Source organism: Lathamus discolor, chromosome 4 (assembly GCF_037157495.1).
Source record: "Lathamus discolor isolate bLatDis1 chromosome 4, bLatDis1.hap1, whole genome shotgun sequence".
NCBI classification, from domain to species: domain Eukaryota; kingdom Metazoa; phylum Chordata; class Aves; order Psittaciformes; family Psittacidae; genus Lathamus; species Lathamus discolor.
The window spans coordinates 107,346,989-107,371,667 of NC_088887.1; the positions used below are offsets into that span (position 1 = coordinate 107,346,989).

General features: G+C 38.9%; 1 protein-coding gene across 3 annotated transcripts in view; it reads right to left on the bottom strand.

Annotated features, from left to right (window-relative positions):
- Positions 1–290: 290 nt before the first annotated feature.
- CDK8 (cyclin dependent kinase 8) overlaps positions 291–24,679 on the bottom strand; it is a 75,248-nt gene continuing 50,859 nt past the window's right edge. Inside the window, exons 5-13 of one of the 3 annotated variants that reach the window (XM_065678493.1) lie at positions 19,205–19,262; positions 16,323–16,454; positions 14,107–14,250; positions 12,002–12,071; positions 10,899–10,971; positions 7,890–7,987; positions 6,432–6,510; positions 6,154–6,309; positions 291–1,594 (exon numbers count right to left, since the gene is read on the bottom strand). In XM_065678493.1, coding sequence (XP_065534565.1) covers positions 1,469–1,594; positions 6,154–6,309; positions 6,432–6,510; positions 7,890–7,987; positions 10,899–10,971; positions 12,002–12,071; positions 14,107–14,250; positions 16,323–16,454; positions 19,205–19,262 — 936 coding nt within the window. In that variant the 3' untranslated portion in view covers positions 291–1,468. Of the gene's footprint in view, positions 1,595–6,153; positions 6,313–6,431; positions 6,511–7,889; positions 7,988–10,898; positions 10,972–12,001; positions 12,072–14,106; positions 14,251–16,322; positions 16,455–19,204; positions 19,263–24,679 lie in introns of all 3 variants that reach the window. The other 2 variants (XM_065678492.1, XM_065678494.1) reach the window with 2 other exon arrangements.

The following is a 24,679-nucleotide window of genomic DNA, read 5'->3' on the forward strand; positions in this document are numbered from 1 at the left end:
AGACTTTGTAGATGAAAGAAGCCATCTGATCTAGGAAAGCAGCTTGTAATAACCCCACGTTCAGTGTCTCCAGCTGATCAGCCACAGGTACACAACAGGGGGGTGACATTTTACAGAGGTGCTGTGTTTTTTTCCTGCTATTAAAAAACACCCTTCCCAGCAGTTAACGGAAGCCTGCCCTCCTGCAAGAATTCCCCTCAGACAGTGATTCTCAGGACACAACCCAATACAGGTATATGAAGGACGAGGAGTGTTGTTGCTGATAAGAAGAAATAGAGGCAAAGGTCATGTGCAGATTTATGAAAAATAAATTTATTACATAACACCTTGTTTTAACAATGTTTGATTTTTTCTTTTATTCAGAATACTTGTGTCATTCATGTAAAATAGTTTGATACAGTACATTGTATGCAAGTTTTTCCTCATAAACTCTAAGGCTCTCCTAACACCTTGCTCCTCTGCTGTAGGAACGGCACCCCTAAACAACGTGCGAACGTTAAAACCGAAATGGTAATCATTAACTGAAGAGAATTTAAAATCCACTACACCAAGCTGGTTCTCAAAACTCATGACGAAAGAGCTGAACGGATGCCGCACCTCTTTAGGAAATATCACTCATGCTTTTTTATTCCCAAAGCATGCTCACAAATCAGTAACACCAACAGGAAAAAATAAAACAAAACACTCTCTATGACAATCAGTTTAGTTTGTTTGCTGAACCAAACATGTTTATATCAATGACAACATACTTACTTTACTATCAAATAGCAGCTTTAATACCAGTCAAGTCATAGATTTAAAAACAAAACCAAGAACTCATGTTGGAAATTAATCTTTGGGACATTTGTAATTGCTGGGAAAGAATGCAAATGTTTGCATGTTCCTAAAAAAATCTCATCGTAGCAATCATGTCGGTCATAAAACATTGTTCTGGGTGGAAAATGAACCATCCACAAAAGTCACTAAAAATAAACGTCTATCAAAACTGCCTCCGAGTCATGGTTAGTTTGCTTTGCTTTTTTGCCATGGTAACATATACTGTATGCTTCAAGTACCAGTTCAAAGATGTTGTGTACTATTGGTCAGATAAAGTTGTTACACCAAGAGAACTCACCACATACAACAACAAAAATGCTTGCCCCTAGCACATTTCACAGCTTCAACTGCTACAGACTGTCACTGAAAACAATGCATCGGTCAGTCTGAACCATGTCAAGTAAACTACAGAAGTAGCATATCCACAACACAAACTGTGCTAGCACTTTCTTTTCAAGTCTAAGCCCAAAACCAGGTACAATTTGGGAGCCACTACTCCGCTCTGTGGAAGGGGGTGGATCGTGGCGATCGGACAGGTTGGAGGTGAGGTTGTACAGTACATTCTCGTGGCCCAAGCCGGGTTCCAGGCAGGCAGCTGTGCGGCCGGTCCTGCAGCATTACCAGCAGTGCATTGACGGTATCGGGGTGCAGCTCAGTACCGATGTGTCTGATGCGAGTACTGTGGCGGCTGCTGGGAGGTAGCTGAATATCCCATGCTGCTCTGTGGCTGTGATGTGCTTGGTCCAGGGTTGGGGTAGGCAGCATGGGCGTTGGAACGCTGCAGAGTGGTTTAAGCAGAGAAATGCAGTTCTTTGTAACAGGTACATCACCAGTTTCGCCTACTGATTTATTTCAAGAGGTATCAAGCACACACAGTCTCAAAGCAGCTGCACCTCCAGACTTCTTTTCACTCACTCTGATTACAGTAGGTGCAGGTATGAACATCAGAAATACCAGATTAGGAAGTGACAGGTACCACCCTTCAGTCATCCACCCTAATTATCTCCTGTGAGCCTACACCCATCACAGTCGAACCTCCAGCCAACCCTTCAGATGACTGCTGTACACCTGCAAGTTACACAACACTTCCACTGCTCACAGCAGCCATCTTCTCCCCTTGCTCCCTTCCCCTTCAAGAAGCTATACTGGAGTGGAGGTTCAAACAGTGCATCTTGCTGCTCATAAGTGCATCTAACTGATCTTACTCTGCATCACTGCGGAGATTTTACTATACACCACCCTTTATGTGGGTAAAGACAGAGCATGCTGTGCTTATTTAGGCTAATGTGTCATCTAGCAACAGCCCTAAAAATACTTGAAAGAGAGTAAAAGATAACAAGCACCGCCGCCTTCTCAGTGCAACCAGATTATTTCAGAGGGAAATGGACACACAGTCACGGATTATAGCTTGGGAGGTTCAGGCTGGACACTAAGGGGTATGGAGAATCCTCAAGAGACCAGTACAGAAGAAGAACCTGCCCAGAGAGGCTGTGAAATCTTCATCTATAAAGGTTTTAAGACTTGGCTAAACAAAGCCATGGCTGACCTGATCTAGGATTAGCAATAGTCCTGCTTCAAGTGGGAGACTGGGCTAGATGGTCTCTGGAGGCCCCTTTCAACCAGCATTTCTAACAACTCTTTACTGAGTGGAGCACTCATCTCTGACCAAACCAGCAAGTGCCCACTTCAATTTTAACCTGAAACGTAGTTATTTACAAACCATGCATTATAAAGAAAAAAGGACCGCATGTCAGATTTTCAGTCTGAACTTGTGACCACTTAGTAGCCTTTAACATTCCATTACATTAAGACAATTTCAGTATATTACTGTGCTGGTTTACACAGACAAATTTTGCAGCATTTAGAAACTGCTGTAACTGTAACTTCTGACCTCTTGATATTGCAAGATGTATGAAAAGCACACTTCTAGGAAAGGTCTGGAAACTTTGCTCAGCTGAATATTCCAGGCCTAGGGCATTACTACTGAGACATGAATATGCAAAACTCTGGTGAACTAACATCCTGAAACAATATTAAAATAGCTTTACAGGTTTTGTAAGTCACAACATAAAGTAACAACAGAATTTTTTCCTGCTGCTCAGCACATAGAACAGAACTAAGAATCAGGTTGCTGAGATGATGGCAGAAATGGAAAGGCAAACTCTACTTGTTAACATATGTTCACAGGACTGATCTAATAGGGAAGAAATGGCTGAGCCATCACTTAATGTCAATGGGCACAAGCCAGCACTGCTAAACCACATTGTTAACACAGTGACTGAACTTCTGTGACATTTGTCTTCAGTCTTGAGAGACAGACTGAGTCACTCATCAACAGACGTGTCACAGCTCCGGGTCACCCATCTCCACATCACAAATACAGGAGGCACTTCAGAGAGCAAAAAATCTCTGAATATTCTTTTTGCCCAAGTGGGGCTCCTACATGTAAGAAACCATCACAAGTGCAGTGATTTAAAACCTGACTGCTCATGTCAGTTGTGAACACTGTCTGCATCCTGACTTCTAAAATAGATCTTAAGACAGAGGCAGTTAAAAATCGCCAGATTCTTTCATGACACCCAGTGCAACAAATGGCTTTTGTTTAAGAACAGATATAAATATCCAATCCTTCCTGAATACCATTAAGCACCCAGAGGGTTATCACAAGCAAAAGCCCAGAGTAGTGGACTTGTTCTAGCCTGTTTAATCCCATTGCCTTTGGAAGTGTCACACTGCATATTTAAACAAGGCAAGGAAGTCTCTGTCCCATGTGTCTATTATTTTTATGCATGGCAGAAAAGGATATAAGGTCAACTTGTTTTGCAGAGGGTAATTCAGCTTCTGAGTGGAGGGAGAAACTGTCTTAGTAGGCCTTGCCCAGGAGATGGCAATCCTTCTTCACAAGCTTTATATGGGCAATTTGAGTAAATTAAATGAAGAACAAAGGAGCAGGTGTTTGATTAAAACAGAGGGTTGCATTGTAATACTTGTTTGCCATCTCCTCAAATTGCAGGCTCAGAAGCAAAAAAAAAATGTAAGGAATTTTGTTCAGGGAGACCTGAAACCAGCAACAGGCAGCTCTAAAACTGCTTTTATTCTAGTGCCAGCAAGTTCAGGTCTCCTCCCTTTGATTACCATGTTTTCCAAATACCAGAACAAATCTACTGCCTGCATTCTTGCAAGACTGGGGAAGAGATTTTTTTTGTTCTTCCTGAAAACCAGGTGTTTTGCCTCCTAGAGAGACAGCAAAAAGATTAGTTGGGAGCAGTCACATTACCACTAAGAGCCCCTCAGATAGCAAAGTAGCAGTTGTCACTGTCTGCAGGCAAAAGTATTCAGAAATTATGGTTGTTGACAAGGGCTGCCCCCAGCTATAGTCCTGGGATGGATACCTGAGAGTTCAAGAGTACTGATGAGCATGAGCTGAAAACAAACCAAAATCAGCTCTTGCAGAAGCAATTTGAGTCTTCTGACCTCTCAACTAGCAAACCTCAGCTCTTGCTCACAGAAGCAGAAACTGAAGTTTGTTCAAAATGCCAAGCTGCAGCAGCAAAATGAGGCAAAGGGCATGTAAACAGAGCACGCAAACAGGGCTCCCTGACAGTACCTGCAGCCTCTGCACCAATCTGCTTAGGTGTGTGACTCAACACAAGAGAAGGATTCAGAGTTACAGCTGCATTTGCCTGCTTAGAAACACACACACAGAACTAAAGTGGTAGAGCAAGCCAGCTAGAAGACCAAAACAACGATCAACTGCAGCTTGCCAAATTGAAAGGGACAAAGCTCCCTTAGAAGTGCTCTGTGATGCATAATACAACTAAAGATGTTTATATTTAGAGGCACCCCACACTGCAGCGCTGTAGTCAAGGCTGGCCACAGCTTCAAATGTTTCAAACAGCTCTAAAAATTTACATCATTCAAGGAGAATGACTTAAAAACTGATGTGCTACCAATGTCCTAGGATAAACTGAGCAAAGGTACTTGGGAACTAGATAAAGAGCCTCACAAAAAAGCTCCTGAAAATGACCTTATATTACATTTTCGGTGCTTTCAAGTTTTGCCCAATACTAGAAGTATATAGATTTAGACACGGATGAGGGTAATGCCCCCCCCCCCCCCCCCAGCTTTTGAGAATATCTGGTACTCTCAGATACTCTCAGAGACAAACTGAAAAGGAAGACTTCAAAATCCACTGGTGTCTCCCCATAAACAGTGTCAGGACAGTGAACAGCAAGTTGATAGCAGAAGTTCTGCTGACACCATTCTTTCAGTTTTGCTACAGAATATATAAGTATAGCTAAGTGGCTTTCCAATGTTAGGGTCCCAGTTTTAGATATTAATCTTTAACTGAAAACACTGCCAGTTAATTTCTGACTTTCCCATCTTTTGATTTCATCCAAGACACTCTTCCAACTGGCCCTCTGTACTATGTATTCCATGTGAACCAGTATGTAATAGTTCCTGCAGGCTAACGCTTCCACCAGCATGTCTCCTCTTGAAATCTTCTATTCCTCAGGCTTCCAAAATCTATCCCCTCTACAACTGCTCCTATGTGTGTTATTCCTTGTCCCTCTTTTGCAGTTTCTTAGCTTGCATTAACTAACAGTTATATCGATAATTCTCTTCTCCCCAGTCTCCAGGAGCAACATCATCCAAACTCACAAATTCAGTTATCATTCCCTGGGGTGACTCTCAGACATTCTTCTGCTCCAGACTCTTCTGATTTCCTAATATCTGACCACAAGCTCAAACGCAGGAAGACTAGAACATAGCTTTCGAGTTTTCCTCAAGCTTTTTTCCTACACTCCTTATCTTCCTCACTCATTGATTGCCACCACCTCACCTGTCTGTTCAGACCTGTAATACTGGTCTTAATCTGGAATACTCCTTTGCCTTCAAAACAGAGATTATGACAACATCATCATCCAAAATACTGCTTTCCCATCCATCTGCCCCACTAAAATGCTTGTTTGAATTCTTATTTCACAGCTTGTTTACTGTAATATCCTTTGCCTCCTGCCATTACAGGCTTGTTCAAAAAAGGAATGGTAGAGAGCATAGCACAACAGGCTCCTGGTCCACAATCAGCATTCCCTAATATGGATGTAATAAAACAGCAACTGTAATAATATCTGATCCTGATTTCCTTATTGCTAAAGAGCATCAGCATATCAATTTACAGGCAAACCACCAACTAAATGAATCTGAAAACACATCTGAAAATAACAAAAAAATACCAGTTAATACAGTGACACTTAAAAAGTTACTTTTTTAGCTTAAAGAAACACTGCTGTAAACTTGAGAACCAAACACCCAGTATATGAATAGAATAAATACCTGATAGTCTGAGGTCATAATAAGTCCACCTGAGGTAGTGGTAGGAGGAACAACTCTCACTTTTTTCAGTGGGGGTCCCTGTGTGTGACTGTTGTCTTGGTTCCCTGGGTGACCAGTTCCATTAGTATGGTTATTGCCCTGCTGCTGCTGCTGGTTCTTCTCAATTGTTTAAACACAAAGAAAAATTTCAACTCAAAAGCAGCACGTGAAATAACATGAACACAGGAAATAGCGTGAAAGCCAGTGAAGCATGATGATGCTGTTCTTCCAGTACTTACTTTATCTCCTTTATCATCTGGCTCTTCTTCTGTTAAAAATTCTCGTTTTGGGTAAGGGATTTGACAACCTGCAAAAACACTGTCCCCCAAAAAAGTCTATTTATCACCGTATTAGAACAGAAGGGTTAAACCTGTAAGATTCATACTTCACACCCATGCTACTTTCAAGCTGCCTGAGCCACAGTCCATAACTAATGGAGAAGTTTTTCCTGTCTTAATTTCATCATATTCTAAACATAGTAAACCTATTGACATTTAATCTTCAATTGCCTGTTACACACTCATTTAAACCCCTAATAGTTTTCAGGGTTTCTGTAACTGGTGACCACACTGATGGTGGAAAGGTACATAGCCCATTTGATATCTGCAAGGTCACAAAGAGCTATCTTAATCCAGCTTTTGTGTAATGCACAATCTCAGGACTAACTAAAAATGCTCCTGGAAACTCCACTGACAAATAATAAAATCACCTTGAACAAAGTTTAAAAAACAATGAGAAATTTCATCTGGCAGTTTATTATCTCATAGTCCACATGAATTTGCTACTGCGAGTACAAGCTAATATTTACGCACCCTTAATCAGCAGAATGTATTTATAATCAAGTCTCTGTACACCTGTTAGCATTACTCATTGTGTATTCACATTAAAATGCCAACCTAAAGTCAAGAAAAAACCAAAGACTGTCCTAAATGCAGTTTCTGCATTCACATGACAACATTAAATCACAGAGACAGGTCAGGAGCTTTTATAAATAATCTAGTAGGTTTTAATGAAATAATTTCATTTTTAATTAATTGCTTATAAATATACATACCATATGTCATAAATTCTTCCCTAGATAACAGTAGAGAATCATACACAGGATGTACTAATAGCACTAAGAGCTTTTTTAAAGGGACATACAATCATGCTCTCTGCCTAGTCTTTTGGGAGGAGGCTTAATTTTTAATGAAATCATTCACTGTCCCTGAATTCTCTTCCTTTTGTAAATGTCCCTACACAAACACAGATGAACGTCTACAGAAAATGGATTTAAGTTGTTCAGGATGACAGCAGAGAGACACAGACCTGACTTCCCCACCCACTGAATTTACAACAAAGGCTAAGACACAAAAATGTAAACTAATTAGATAATGTCATCTGGCATTCTGGAGCAGCGAAGTGGACCTACGGGCACTTAGCAGTTGTCTACAAAGATCTGTAGCATGCATAATCAACCTGTCAGTGAGTAACAAGATTAGTACTGCGACTAATAGGATCAAAGTTCCATAAAGCAAGAGATTAGTAAGAATGCTACTTAATTTTAAAAACCACAAACGGCATTTTTGTGGTTGCAGCTTTCTTTGGTTGTTTGACAGTAAGTATTTGGCTCACTATTCACAAACATAGCAGAGAGAAAGCACGCATTTCTAAAGCATCTCTAGATGTACTGATAGGTTAATAAACCAACCACTTACTCGGAAGTGGGAAGAGGATCTTCTAAGAAATAGGGATCCTGCATAGCCTGTTCTGAGGTAATTCTCTTTATTGGATCCATAGTGAGCAATTTCTGAAGCTGCAAAAATAAAAGATAAACAGCTCTGCATTACCAAAACAACAAACTTCACTATTAATTCCCGAAAGACAAGCTGATACAAACGCATCTGAACTCAAAACCACAACCATAAATGGCATAACCACATTCTTCTCTTTGGTTAAATAGTAACTTCATTTCCCACTGAAGAACACCTGCAAAGCCCAGGACACTCAGTTCAGTCACAAATGTCCTAATAAAAACATTCCAAGAGTTTCCATGACTTAATAGCAGAATCTGTCATAGAACAGTTTGGGTTACAATCAGTATGCACATCTTCAACTAGATCAGGTTGCCCAGAACCATATCCACCCTGGCCTTCAATGCCTCCAGGGATGGTGCATCCACCACCTCTCTGTGCAACCTGTGCAGGTATTTTACAACCCTCATTGTAAAAATTTGTTCCTCACATCCCGCCTGAATCTCCCCTCATCTAGTTTAAAACCATCACCCCTCACATCCCACTGCAACAGGCCCAGCTAAAAAAGTCTCCCCCAATCTTTCCCATAAGCCCCCTTTATATATTGAAAGGCCACAACAAGGTCTCCCCACGGTCTTCTCTTCTCCAGGCTGAACAATGCCAGCTCTCTCAGCCTTTCCTGCCACACAGAAACAGGAAAATAGCAAGTCTTCATGTTTCATTATAGGATATAGTGTCCAAGACAGAACTACAGCAGGATGTAAGAGGTAGTGATCTCTAAAAGAAATGCTATACGTTCCATCTATAGCTTTTTAATAAATCATGGATCTAACAAGATACGCAGAAGCTACATATGCAAGTAATACTCATTTTACATTTGCTATTTGTATTTTCATGGGATTACATTCTCCTTTTTATAGACATCCACTGTCACGACCTGTGTCTGAATGGGTCATCTCCTTTCACTAGCTATTAAGTGAGTGTACACAACCACAATACAGACCTCCACGCTGCAGAGACCTAAAGTTAGGAAAGTACATTTTCCCTCCTCAGCTGTCAGTTTAATGGCATAGTTAAGAACATAATAAATATGTATTACGACCATCAATCCAGTTTTGTTTTTCACATCATCAACAAGGACTCACAATAAGTTATTTCAGCCCTCCAAGTCTGCATGTAGTCTTTGTAGAATATCAGTATGAACAGAACAATTCCTGTTCTTTCAAACAGCTCAAAAAGCAATCCCAGGAGCCAGAAAAGGGGAAGGCAAAAAAATGAGAAACAATTGCCAACAAGCTGAAAAACATCACAATCAAAAAATATTGCAAAATTCTGGCATCGTTTCTGGCAATTGTGCTGTATAAAGCTGTCCATCACATGTTCACAAAATGTGAGCAAACTTGGTCATGATCAGCAAAAGAAAACAGAAACCACAAGAAAAGTTTAATGACTGTCCAACCATTATCATGCCAGGGATCAATACTCATATTCTGCCCCTTGTTCAGGTGCCAGCACAGAAGTGAGTTTTCCACTTAGCACTAGAAATATTTTCTATTTAAAAACTGTTCAATTAAAATTTCACATGACAAAATAAAATAATTTCAATGACAAAATAAAAGTGCAGTAAACTTTATGTATCAGCAGTGAATGAGACAATCGCTACCGTTCGTATGGACCAGGGCAACCAAATGGAAGATGAAGCATCACTTACTTAATGAGAAGCAGCAGCTGCATATACCCATTTTCTAGGGCATAAAGTAGTAAGGAGGAAAGAAAAATAAAAATCAGGAGAGTGGGGAAAAAAACTAACAAAAAAACCCCAAAGCACAACCCTGTAAACTGCAAAAGCAGGAAGGAGCCAAAGTTGTCTCATGCTAACACATCAGTTCTGCATGTGGAAAGGGACCAGATGCATGAATGCAAGTAAAGAGGGGAAAAGAAACCCCTGGCTAATTCAAGTTGGGAAATCAAAATATTTCAATTTTTGGCAACAACAACAATCTCTGAACTTACTAGTGCTGTAATTATCAGTTCTGGCACATTTTACAATAATAGATGTAAACAACTTGCTATGTCAAATACATCTTTTTTTAAAGTATGTATTGTCATACTAAAACATAAGATCACCTTGGTAAATAATAAAAATGCATTTCTGAAGCTCTGTTATAAATAGCAATGTGCTAAAAACTGGATTAATTATGAGCACTTCAGTTCTTCACATATCAACATAAACATTTCATGCATTACATACAAATACACAGACTGCTCAGCCGCTTCCGTTGTGCTTGGATACAAAAACCCATCAAAAATCCCAAATCTCCATCAGAAAGGACTAGTTTCCTCACTTATGTAAGCATCCCTAGTATTTCACCAACTTTTAACTTTAAAGGGCAGAGATACTTCACAGAAAATGATGCCTGAAGGTACAACTGCCAGGTAACTTCCTGCAAAGTTTACTTGAATCAGCTGGTTGTATTTTTGGTTTTAATCCTAATCTTGATATGGAATCTGTTTTAGCTGTTGCAGTATAATTCATCTGCTTGGAAATGCCCCTTTAATAATGCTCATGCAGTATGCCACAAGAAGAGTACTTCCTCAGAGCAGCTCTGGCTGAAGGACAAATTCCGAAATTTATATGGAAGAAAAAGAACTGAATGAAAAAAAAAAAGACAGCTGCTTAAAAACTTTGAAGTTTGATCAGAGAAGGTACATCTTCCAATGACTTAACAAAAGCCACATAGTCCTCAGGCACACAGTCCTCGTAACCATCTTCCCTTTTCTCCATTTTATTTCCCTCACCTCCAAGATCAAAAAGCTTTCTGTTTTCTTCCCCCAGTCCTGTCTGCTCCCCCTCCTCCCAAATAATATATTTGCCTTACAATTTTAGCTTGAAAGCATTTAATTAAAGTTGGAAACATCAAAGTAAGGAGAATGTCCATTCAGAGAGAACAGCTGGCAAGTGGAGGGACTTACCAAGTGGAATGCCTTACTATCTGGTTTAACTTTATGTTTTTCCATATATTTGATAAGGCTGCAGTTGGTATACCTAGAAAAGGAAGAAAATATGGTATTTCTAATATACACATCACCGATACTGCAAAGCTTTCCTAATAGCCACAAAACATAGTAACAAGAACCCTTTAGTCTCCATTGCTAATGCACTAAGCAGGAAAACAAATGCAACTACCAACACTGGAGACTGCTTAAAAATCATGCAGACACTACAGAAACACATCTCTCCCTCACATGCTTGTAAAAATACATCGTATCCACACAAAAAGCACACTTTGAACCCACAAGCCTACAGCAAACTATCACTTGGATTTAAACTGCCTTTTAGCAATTTTGCTACTATACAATTGCATTCTGTGTATTTCCAGTGCCAGTTAGGGAGATAAATACTAAACCCATCTGAACACTCTTCTGCAAAGTACAGGTTACTACAAGAACATCCACAAATTCACTTTCTTGAAGAGAAGCTCAGAAATAAGGTTTCCAAATGGTTCAAACAGCATAGCAGATGCAAGAAATGCATGTAACAGCACAGCAGCAAATCCCTCAGCACACAAACAAGGCAACAGGATAAGCAGGGTCTTAAGTGCAGGTATTAGACTCTGGCAGTGTGACAGCAAGACTGAAAAATTATTCTTTTCTTTAGCCTTCATAAGCTGACAATTACACCCACTGTTTGCTGGAAGCAGCCTAAGGTTACCGGATCTCTTGTGCAGCTATTACAGAAGAATCATTTCCAGTACCACGGATTTGGAACCAGGTGTGACAAACTGTGCTTTGCAATCTTCAGAGCTGTGTGGGGTCTTACTGGCATCACCCATTTCACACCTGCCACCTCATCATTTACTCTGTCCCTGGCTTACTCTTTCTTCTGATTCACACCACCTCAGCAGGCAAAGTTCACCATTATCAAACAACCCTCTTTTTCACAATCTAAACCATAACCATTTCATAGTTCTTGTTTGGCATTTACATTGAAAACCAACTGAGCTACAATAAATTCAGTGTGGGAGGGAGGAGTAAAGTATGCTTTCTCAAGAAAGCTCAACTCAAATCAGACTTACGTGTTTCTCCGGAAGTCTTTCATTAAAGTTGAATGTTCGGGCATCTTTTTTATGTCTTCCCAATCTTTATCTGCAAAATCAATACTTATTAGTAATATTTTTTTCTTTTACCCTGAGTAAAACAAAGGCTTTCCAAGTAGCTCTGTAGCCCTGTTTTTTTTAGATGCTTTAAGTCTGCTTCTCTAACCTTGCAGTTACTTAGTTCTTCATGCTCCTTGGCTCCTATCCCTTCATCACCTCTTCACAATAAATCTTACCAACACCTAAGAAGTTCCAGCTGCATGTTGATTAACTCAAGAACTGTAAGAAGCAGCTGCAAGCCACAGTGAAGATCACCATATGCCCAAAAGACAACACATAAGAAAAACATATTAGGCATTGTGCTTGCACCCTTCTGGACTGTCACTTCAGTTATTTAGACAGGGTTGGGATCTCAGAACAGAAGCACCTAAGACTCTCACAAGCACTATCTCCTTCTAAGGGATTTTCCATTCTGACCACGCTGTCTTTAGTTATCAGAAAAAGCCCAGAGGTACTGGGTAAACTGCTGTATCAAATGGAAAGAAATGCTGTTAGCCAACAAAAAGTTAAGTAACAATTGCACGCTCAAATAATACCGAATGTCAACTTATCTGTGTAGTCAAAGCCTGCAATGGATTTAAATATAAACCAAAAAAGCTCACTACCAGCACCTGGCCTCAAATGTATTATGCACTGTAACTCCTGAAAATGCTCTGTGGGTAAGTAGTTTGATTCAAATCAAAGCTCTACTAAATCTTATCATAACTGCAGAACACTGGGAGCTTAAAAATATTAATTAAATAAATCAGAGATTAGATAATTACTGTTTAAGTAAAAAATTTTCTCTTTCCCCATCCGAAAGACATGTGAAACTTTCCAATATGACAAACGTCAATTAGCAAAACAAACCAAACAAAAAATTAGCTGTTACTGAATGAAAAGTAATGTCTATTGGTAAAAAATAAAGACCCTTAAAAATCAAATGCAGACCATTAGAAAGGATTATTTAAACCAATTGGAAAATAATAATGACAGTGCCATCTACTTATGTAAGCTACACAAAGACAATGTAAAACCCAAATGAAGAAAAGCACAAAGAGGATAAAATTCTAGGCTAAAAGCAGAAAAGGACAGTATTGTTTACAGAAGCAAAAATAAGGGGGAATTCCAAGAAACTACACATATTCAATATGCAAAGGCAACACCTCCAGGAGTCATATACAGCAGTATAGAAGCGATGAAGTACATACAGGACAAAAAAAAAGTGAAAGGGAAAAATAACAGCAAATTTAATAGCAATATTCTAGAACCACAAAATCCATATGATAGTAAGAAGAAAGTCCACCAGAACAGTAAAGAAAATTATTATTAACAGACAATGGACAACAGCAAAGAACACAAGCAGTAAGGAGAAAAATGACCAAAAAGTAAAAATAAGGCTGCCTTTATTCTGGCATCTGCAATCAGATGAACACTAGAAGACAAAGCATTAACTGAAAAGATGCAAGACAGCCTGTAGAAAAACAAGATATGACCAACACTGAGGGGAAAATGCAACAGGTGATACCCACATTGTAATTTGTTTTGGTTCATGCAACCAATTCTTTGTTCTGGTTCAGAATAAAGAAATTTTCTCCATACCACAGAGGTTTCTACCAGGAAAAATAAATTAATACCCTCTCCTACTTCCAGATGCTGTGCTTAATTTATCACGAGTTAAACATCTGCATAATATTCACTAAATACATAGATTTTTGCTTGGTTTCATACAATGGCCACTCACTTTCAAATCTAGAATCAGTACTGAAGGAATACAGAAATATTCCTTCTGATTTTTAACCATCCACAATTAAACACCATCTTTTAAACTTCGAAAACATTGGTGCATGTGTACACAAAGAGTGCTATCAGTAATAGGAAAAATAGCTAATATGACCATTAGATGCTAGATTTATAACTCATGAAATAAAGATCGTGTTTGAACAGCTTTGTTGCTTCTGTCAGCTGCCACCTTCACTTGCAAAGAAAGCAATACAGATATCTTTCTTTGAACAGGGGTGAAAATAAATAAATACAGTATGTACCTGCAGGAAATCCCATTACATTGAATATTCTGTCCAGCTGGTCATGGTGATAAGGATTACTAGTTTTGATATCTTCTTGTCGACAATGGAATATTGGTTCTGATGTTAGCAGCTCTGCAAATATACACCCTATGGCCCAAATATCTTGGAAAAAAGAACAGAAATCAAAAAATAAATCAAATTAATCTTTCCAAAAGCATCTTGGTGAGGTAGAATGTTAGTTTTTAGCTTATCAGAGATAAGGTCCCTGTGCTGAAAATTTCGAGTTTCCACTGCAGAAGTGCAAGTCTTGCTCAGCTTTTCCTTTTAGCTACAGAGGCAGTACACAATCCAGTAACTACACAGGAGCTGAATGTACCATACAAGTTTTTTGTGGAGTTTTTAAAGCATAGCTCTCATTCACTGATGGAAAAAATGATTCTGACAAAGAACTAGGGAAAAAAAAAAAAAGGAAACTTTCTGGGTAACTGTCCACACATAATATACAAGAAAAGAAAAAAGCCAACCAACATCTTGCCCATTCACTGCAATATTGTCCCAGCCAAGAATTACACCTCTCTATCAACACAGGGTTTAGTAAGTATTAAATGACCTAAAAAAGACAAGTTGAAAAGCCGTGATATTGAATAAGCCAAATGCTATGTATAAAATCTTCCAGAGAGGGAGTAACAAGAAGAATTAGGCCATGCCTATGTACCTCACCCCTTTTTTTCCATAGCATTCTTTTAAAACAAATGAGAAACCCCCAAACCTGTTTAACTGCTATTCCAGTCTGCAAAACCAGACAGCCTGACTTCTCCCAGTTTTGTAGACTTTTTTTCCTAGTATACACAAATGCAATTTTTTACTTACATAAAGTAATGCTACACTGAACCTTGAATGAACAAGAAAAGGTCATGAACAAGGACAAAAGCAAATGATGGAAAGAGCATAACCCCATTACTCAGTGTTTTCATACAGTCAGTTTTTATCTATGCTGAAACAAATGATGTACTAAAGGCTATGCCTGTCCATGCAGTTTCACATGCTGCAAGGAGAAGAAAATGCCAGTAAAGTGAAGGACCATGCAAATAAAACAAACAAAGCAGTTTAAGGGAACATATACAGTATTAACAGAAAAGCAAATGAAAATACATTAAGTCAAACATTTAGAGCTTCTGACAAAAACACTGACATGGTCTTAAAAAAAGAAAACAACGCCTGGCATCTGAGGAAAGAATTTCAGGTTACAGAAACAAGACATTTGCTGACACACAAGCTCCGTGTTTGTGCAAAGTAAGTGAAGCGTTGCAGAAATTACTTCCCTCAAAATGGCTGTCAGGCTTTAACATATCTTTTATACCACCTAGCAAGAGAAAAACTTCCCACTCCTCTTCCCTACAGTGTCTTCTCCTTCCATGGCAAAGCTGTTGACACCCACTAAAGGCTGGGCTATTCCCCTTTTGCTACATCATAGCTGCTCTTCATAGCTGCCAGGGATCCCTTACCCAGGATATGGCAAGAACAGGAACTAGTGGAGTGAAGTTAACTGTGCCACGACAAAGCTCTTTAAATGCAGACTGGCAACTATGAATTAAGTGGCAAAGAGGATGAAGCATCAAGCTGATGTAACTGATACCATCCTCCCAGCATTTGTATTCTGTGAGGCTTGGTTTTTTTCTGGATATGCCTGATGCAGCATCATAGCCTAGCCTGTTGCACAACTGACCATGTCTTTACTTCAAGCAATTCCCATTCACACTTACGCTTTGGAAAACATAGGCTAAAATGTAGCTTATTTTTACACCTTAGTTTCACTGCAGCCAGCATATTCTCCATTTCGTACATTCCTTCATGTAAAAACTAGGTAAAAACTTCTATAATAAAATTAATGTACTGTGCCTCATCATCATTATCTGGATTCTACTAATAGTTCAAAAATGCATCCATATTTTGCATTGCCTCTAACAATGTTTATCAAAGTCTTGTATGAAAGCTACATAAACTTACACTGTATCACAGGGCATGTGGAGCCAAAACCCACAAATATTTCATTCCTACATATAGCCAGAGACCATAATAAACTAAACAATTTGTCAAAGTTGAGTATTTCCTTAAGGAATCAAGAACACACCTTTAAATCAGCTACTGTTCTTTGTACTATCTATCAATGCTTCAGTATTTGGGTATGCTTTACACGAAGAAAAAAGTAGTAAGTTTTGGTCCAATTTACTTACCAATAGCTTTGGTATAATGCCTGGCCCCAAGAAGCAACTCTGGAGCTCGATACCAGAACGTTACAACTACTGGATCCAAGTCTGCTAAAGGCTTCAGAGGTGAATTAAATAATCGGGCAAAGCCCATGTCAGCTGCAAAATTCAGAGAGAGATGCTTTAAAATTAGAGGAAAACTACCCTTTTTTCTTTAACAAACTGATTGAGTTTACTTGTTAGTGCTACCATCACTGCTAAATAAAATGCAAATGCAGACTGTAGCAGATATGAATTCTGTGAATTTTCTTAAAGCTTTTGTAGAAGTTACAGGATATCATCACCTATAAAGTATATCATTATAAATCATTACTAACTTGAGCCATTTAGAACAAAGAATTAACCATTGTTCTGAAAAAGCGCATCAACTCACTTCTCAGGACACTGGTAAATCCTGACTCATTTTACCTGATATTCTCTGGTAAAATATTCCATTATTACAGGATGGTCTTTCAAGAAGCAGCATTTTAAATGTGAGCAAAGTGCAGGTTCTGCAAAGGTTAGAATGATTTATAATACATACGTGCAGATCACAAAAGCTCCCTCCTCATGAAGTTAGCTATAGCAAGATTTTCTCCACACAAAACCAGCAACTAAGCCTAGAGCATCTGACTTCCTGCTTATTTCCTGTCAAGAAGTATTTCCAGTATCAAGAACCAGTACTAAATACCATATAGGCTATGATTTTTTAACTGTTTGGGGGCATCGTATCATTAAAACCCGCTTTTTATAATTGGTAGTGTACAACTGCCTAGAAAGCTGTGTGAACTATCAAATAAAAGTGACACAGGAGAACACGGGCAAAGCCTAAAATAGGCACCTTCTCCCCACCAAATTACTTTCCCAACCCACCACTCCCCAAATCCCAAGGCAGAGGGACTCTGTGGTGCAGGGATACACAGATCTACTGAGAAGACTTGAATGAAATGAAATGAGTAGCCATTCTGAGGGAAGAGGACCTACACACTACATAGCTCAGTGGTTAAGGGAAAACTGCAGTGTAAATATGGGTCTGTAACTTGACTGCACAATCCTTAACAGTTTTTTCATAGGCATTCCTATTTATGATTGTTTTAATGCATTTAAAAAGAGAAACATCTTACAGTTTTCTACATTAAAATACTGATTACTCAAGATATCAAGTCACTAGTAACTATGAAAAAATAAGGAAAAGTTGTTGGCAGAAAATAAATTTATGACTCCAAATAACACAAAAAGCCTGTAAAAATTATTTTAAGTTAGAAGACCAGTTATGTATTTTTTAGAAAACTTAGTTACACTGGAAAAGTGGAAGCCCTTGGTATGGGTATAACTTCTGCATTCTTTTCCTGCTGTATCTTAATAAGAAAAATCTACATTTTGACAACACACTTAGAAACCCAGGGTTCCCCTCCCTCTTTCCCTGCTGGGAATGGATGGCTCAGAGGACTGGTGGTCCGATACAGAATCTTTCACCTGTCCGTTAGCAGAGTCTGACTAAATTTAGTTGTGTTTTAAGTTATTCCCAAATTAATTCACAACTATAAATTAAGAAATAAATGGGTGGTCTATGTGTAATTACTAGCAAGTAGTTGTGTACAGCAAGTATCACCACCACAGCTGAAAGTGAACATGCCTGAGTATGACCTATGTCCTCAATTTGGGAAGTAACCGCTCCATGAAAAATAAGGTAATGGGAAGAAATTTCCCCTTCCGCTGTCTGTGCTGTACCTGTTTTGTACGGAAAAGAACTTGAGTCTCTACTGTCAACCTTAAACCTTGGAAGGGCATTAATAACTTTCAGGGTAGGATCTGCAGGAGTGTTCTGCCTTAGCCCATCTGCTCCTTGGATTTCAAAGGACAAGGGAAGGCCTAGAGCAGCACTGAACACTCCAAGAAAATCCTGCCCTGAGTCATTACACTAGTGATTAACAATATAGTTCAGATAAACAAAAACAGTAAGAGTACAGAGCCACAATGCAGAATAATCTCATAAAAGAAAGCCAGTGGGATGAAAAAGATGAACTAGCTTTAAAAAACCCTTCCAAACAGGGCTGCATTACCATAACAAATATAAGCAGGCTGTGCATTAGCAGTCTGCTGTCAAAGCACCGCCACACTAATGCACAGCCTGGTATAGCTTATTACTGTTAGACTACAGTTAATCTTTATTTATTTGTTTATTTTAAAACAATTGAAGCTTTACAAATTATCATCTCACTGTGAACAGTAACTTCCACCAGAAAACGTTACAATAGTGGGGAAAGTGTTGGGGAAACTGTTCCTACTCTGGTACACACCAGTTTGAGCATTTAGCAGTAGTTGTTACTAAGCATTTTGGTTGGATTACTGTGTTTTCTGGACTTTTAAGATCCCTTGCATTTATCTCCAAGAGACTGTCTACCCTTTCAAGACCATTGTACAGGCTAAATGCCACCTTGATTCCATTATATAAATTTAAGGTTCGTAGCAATGAATAATTCCCTATTTAGATTTTATAAGCAGCAGCAAGATAATGTCATGGCATTACAGGGGTAAATGGAGGAAATGTTAAAATCCCATTTCTTTCTCCTCCTTTCCCCTAGCTAGCTGTCATACTCATCCCCATATCAAAATCCCCCTCCCCACACAAACACCCACTTAAAACAAAATATAATGACATTTTCCACTTTGGATTGATGAGGCTACAGCATTTCATGGTCAGAACTGGTGCATGGGGCTAATATCACGAGGCCCATCACCCAGAAAGCAGCATTTAGGCAATGTGCCCAGGCACATACGAGTATTACAGGGACTACGTGGTACAACTGCACCTTCAGAACATTCTAACTTAAATGCTACACTGGGACTTATCAAAGATATAAACATACCAATTTTTACTCTTCCTCGCTCAGGACCTTCACCCATAACTAAAATATTAGCAGGTTTCTGTGGAAAAAAAAATAAATATACAATACAGATACCACGATAAACCTAAACATCAGTCTCTCAAAAATCAGTTAAGCTTTGTTTTGCCAGTTTTAAACCAATTTTGTTTTGATAAAAATGAGAAGTTTCTCTGTCACAGTAAAGCTGTGCAAGGACCCAGACACAGGCTCTCCCTGACTGCAAGTTCCCCACATTTCTTCATGGCATTTCTGTGCCCCAACACTGTGCTTCCCTAACTTACACCCTGGTGTCTGTCCTCAACCCACGTGAGCTGGCAGTTACTAAGCCACTGAGATTTCTACCAAAACTGCCCTAGATACTTCTGTTAGGAGGCAGTCCTGTTGCTGCCCACCACTCTGCACCCCCAGCACAGGCATGCGAAGCCAGCTCTACATGTTTTGCCCAGGGTCTTTAGGCACATTTGCAGCCACATTTTACAGTAAAAAAAAAAACCAAAACAAAACCCAAACCACCCAAGTGAGATACAGATAAATCATTACCATGTTGCTTGATACTGGAGAGAAATACGATCTACATGATTCCTGTTTACCAATTCAGACAACTGCAAAACTGGAAAATACTGCCTTTGCATTATTCTTTCTTCCCTTCCTTTCTGTTACCAGGGATGCGAGTTAAACAACTGAGCTAGAGTTTAGCTGGTTAGAAATAAAACCATTCATTTAATCCTGTATTTTCTGCTGTCCTGTTCCTCATAATCCAATCTCGGCATGTGTAGTCTGAAGATTCTTCAAATGCTAATGCTGTTTAGATAAATCAAACCTGAAGTGCTTATACAGAGGGAAAGAAGTCAGGAACTTTTTCAACTAACACTGAAAATGTATGCTAGAATTGCTTTGAAGAGGAGAGATTGAGATACCCATTCATACTGTAAATCCTTGATAAAACAGGGGCTTCTATTAGGTTGCGAACTGTAAGAATTTTAATAAGGCCGAGTTACAGCTCTTGCTTCACTTCCCAGTTTAAATTCATCTGAAGAAAAAAGTACCCCAGACAGACAGTTTAGGCTACCTAAAATTCAGTAGAAGACATCCTAATATCTCTGCGTGCTTTAACAAACTTATTCTAGGAAATTCTCAACTCTTCCTGAATCTACCAGGCTCCAGTGTAAATGCATTCAAAGAAACAAGAGACCACAATTTTACATCAGTCTGTAAGTAAGTCATATTGTGTAAAACAAGGTGCAAAAAATTAATACTCCAGCAAAATTTTCTTTGAGAAACATAACTACAACTGCTTATGAAAGGCCCCAGCATGGATTCTGGAAACTGTACAATCCATGTGCAAATCATGCAAAAGGAATTTGAGGGGTTGTATCTTTGAGAGCCGGTTAAAGCGGAAGAAAACATTACAGCTTGACTGTGATCAAAAAGGTAAGATATACCCCATTATCTTTCAACAGCAGTATCAACAGATCCAAATTGTGCTGCACTAGCTCAGCAATACACACAACAAGTTGTGCCCTACACCACCACCACCCAGTCTGGGTTTTTTTAAGCAAGGTATATACTCCAGGTAAGTACTGCTGCAACATAAAAAGCAGTGTGTGGGCACAGAGCTCACAAAGCATTCACATTTGGCTGCTTCCTAGAAAAGCCCTAGGAATAAAGAAGCAGCATAAACCTTTAAATTCAGAGTTAATGTTGAAGTTTAAAGCAACTCAAACTGCTAGATAAGAAAACACAACTTCACCACACAAACCATTCTAGAGCAAATACACTTATCTCCTACAAAAGCTGCTTAAATATGTCTGGGTGTTAACAAGCGACAGGCCTGATTAATATTTTTTGAGTATTTAACTACATATTACACAAGCACTATGTCTTTTTCAGATATATAATACACTGATGTAAAGTATAATTCCACCCCTGCATTTTCACAGGTTCATAATACTCTACAAAAACCCTTGCAACATCCTCAGGATGTTTTCGTCTTAAAATGTTACTATTTGTATTTTGATAGGGACAAGGAGTCATATTCACATAAAGACTCCATTATGCCAGATGATTAATCAGCACAGCACTGGGTAACAATTCCTGCCCCAAAGATCTCCTACCGTAACTTCAAGGTAGTACAGATGAGAAGAGAAAGCACAAAGAGATGAGACGGTACTGCTTAACAAAACAAGTAGCAACAGCTTGATTCACACTCAGGGTTTGGGTTTTGTGGGAGGTTTTTTGTCCCCCTTTCTCCTTTCAGGATTTACAGAAAACATTTAAAAAACCCAGACAATTCAGAACTCTGTGTAGGAGTCTTCTAAAGCAGCAAGATAAAAACCCCTCAGTCTATCTGGAATAACCACTGACAGCAGCCCACTTCTTTCTAGAGTCAAAGGCCCTTGACAAACAGTTCTGTTTGAAACAGGAGATTCCTACTATAGACAAAAATATTTATACAGTCACATCACTGTAAAGATACATCATTACAGTTACAGATTAAAAAAAATAAAACTTAAAATCAGATGTCTTAACCTGAAGGTTCAAAGGTTCTCATTCCTAAAATCACTGCATTAGTAGCCTGCAGCAACATCATTAGTTGAAAGATTTTTCCGAACAAGAACATTAAACACTATTAAAATTCAACAGGGGAGAACCTACCAGAAAGCAGTACAGGGACAGTACTGGTGATCCTAAAACATAAGCATTTTGAGGACTCCCCGAAAAACATTCATGTCTGCTAACAAAAGTCAAAACATGGGTCAGGGATTCTCTTCTGGTAGCTCCGACTCAAGTCCACCGTCTGGAGAAAAGAAACTCAGCTTCCCAGATTAGTCTCTTTGGGCAACTCATTACACATCAGAAGTTTAATTGCAAAGAAAAATAAGCAGTCATTAGAAACTGAAGGGAGAAAACTGGACAAACTTCAGTTTAATTTGAATTATCCAGAGCAAATGAAAGTTTAAAGTGCTTATTCAAATCACGTGGGCTGAGAAAGTGAAAAAAAAAAAAAACAACTTTTCAGCAATTTTTATGGTGTGCTCTGAAAACACACTACTTAATACAGCTGTCCTTTTTTAATAACTACAAATGGTCTCATTTTTGTTCTAAGAGGCATGTTTGCTCGTGTCATACAAATGAGAAAGCTGTTATGATCCCAAGCCGAATGTGAAGAGCCACGCAGAGAGGTACAGCTGAGTACTTCAGAGACCAGCAAAATAACTTTGATAACCCTACAGAACAAAATGTAAGAAGAAAATCACCACCCACCCCCAACATCCCACACCTCAGCAGCAGGGAATAACAAATTCCCATGAAAGACTGGCCTTACGACCATGGCGCAGCACTAAATCTTATCCTGTCCTAGATGTGGCTTTGTAGGACTCCCTGTGCCATTCCTAGGCAAACCCTGATTTTGCACATTTAATCACTGTTACTACTGAGGAGAGAACAAAGATTCTCACCGAAACATTTTTAGGTCCTTCTAACTATATCATTATTTGCGAAGTACAAACAGAAATCCTAAGTAGCAGGCTTTCTTTCAAATAAAGGATCTAAAAAACTCCAGAGGTTACACTGACAAGTTCCTGGATCTCCAAAGATCTTCAGGCAGCTTCCTTCATCTGCCTGCCCTAACACATGATACTATTATTCCCTGTTCACCCTGATTCTAAAGCCTCTGATGAGGAAGACTGCACATTCTCCATTGCAGTGCTTTCCTTCCCTCCCATCACAACAAATGAAGTCACTCCCATTGCCTCTTCTCTTACACAACAGCACAAAGATCAGACAACCAGTGCTTCACTGCAAGGATATACATCTCTTTACAGTTCCACCATGTCGATTAAAAGAACCCTCTTCTGCTCAGTGTTTCCCCATAGGTCATTTTTTTCTGGATGTATGAATCATTCTTGTTGCTTCCCCTCTAGCTGTTCTGCCTCGGGTCACCTATTTGTTTGAACTGGAGTGCTCCAAATTACACACTGCTCCTGCCTAGACTTCAGTAATGCTAAATACAGCAGAGGGACTTGTATTATATGCCTTGCACAGCATCTTCCACTTATACAATCCCAGTATGGTATCTTGCTTTGCCTCATTGTGTAAGGTTACTGAGTCTATGTTAAGGTTATAAGCCATGCATTTTCTTCATTGCTTTTCTGCAGGACTGCCACTTAGTTTTTCTTTAAAACAAAACCAGAAATAAATCATTGTTCCATTTGAACAAACATTGCAGCCACATACTGCTTCTTCACATATACTGAAGATGCTGGTGCTCATTCAGAAGAGAAACTCAGACTTTAGAACTTACTTGGATTTTTATTTAGAACATAAAGATGCAAACAACATGAAAATTATACCAGTCTATATCTTGATGAGATGTGATCATATCAACATAGACAGCATTCCTATTGCTCTCAGCAAGTTATTCATAGGAGAGGGAAATGATTACTTATTCTATTTCAGCACACTAGATGTCTGGGAATCACGGGACATTTTCTCATGCTCCAGGAAAGGCATTCTGCTGCTGAGTCCTCCTTCCACCAAATATTACTTATCAAAGCAGTGAAGAAAAAAAAAGGCACTATTCAACATCAACATTGTGATCTTTGATACTTACTACTTTTGGCATCAAACCAGGTCTGCAGGAACTATTACTACCTAGTAGCAAACAAAAAGTGGAGTTTCTGAACGCGTTCATTTTCAAAGGTTGATTTTAAACATGCCTACCAATGAGTAACCAAAATTCCTTGCAATTATCTATGGTGGTACAATGTAAATCCCCCCTCCATGTTAATGGTTTGCAGTAGTCCCATTTATATTTACGAACAGACACACTCCCTTTATACCTCCGTTTTCACGCATATTCTAATCAGGTTTTTGTATCATCCTAACCAGTTTTTATTTGGATAATTCCATACTTAAGAGTTTGGCTGGTAAAACATTACCCGGTAGAGGGTTCACAGTTATGAGGTGAGTCACACTAGTGACTTTTGTTAACCACTAATATTTCTGCATCATTAACAGCTGTACTACTCATTCTCAGAAGTGGCCGCCTCACCCATTCCTACCTGTGATGAGCCAAGATAATTGGAAAAAAAAAAAAAACAACCCTGGTTTTCATTTTAGAAAAAGCAACTTAACTTCAAAAAAGCAACAGTGAACAAAGTTTTTGTCCCTAAATTATTTTGCTTTTGCAATCATTACCCAACAATGGTTAAGATCTAGAATTAATAACTTTAATATTTTAGACTTCAAAGTGTTATATTAAACAATACAGGAATAGACTCAAATGCACAACCCCACAATCCTACAAAAAAATCAACTTCTTTGGCTGTATGTGAGCAAGTGCCTGAGAAGCATGAAACTCAAATGAGTTGGAAAAGTCTTGCTGTGAAGTTCGTAATTCAATGAACATGACGATGCAACCATAATCTAGTGATAGCATCAGCCTTTTTCTGAAGT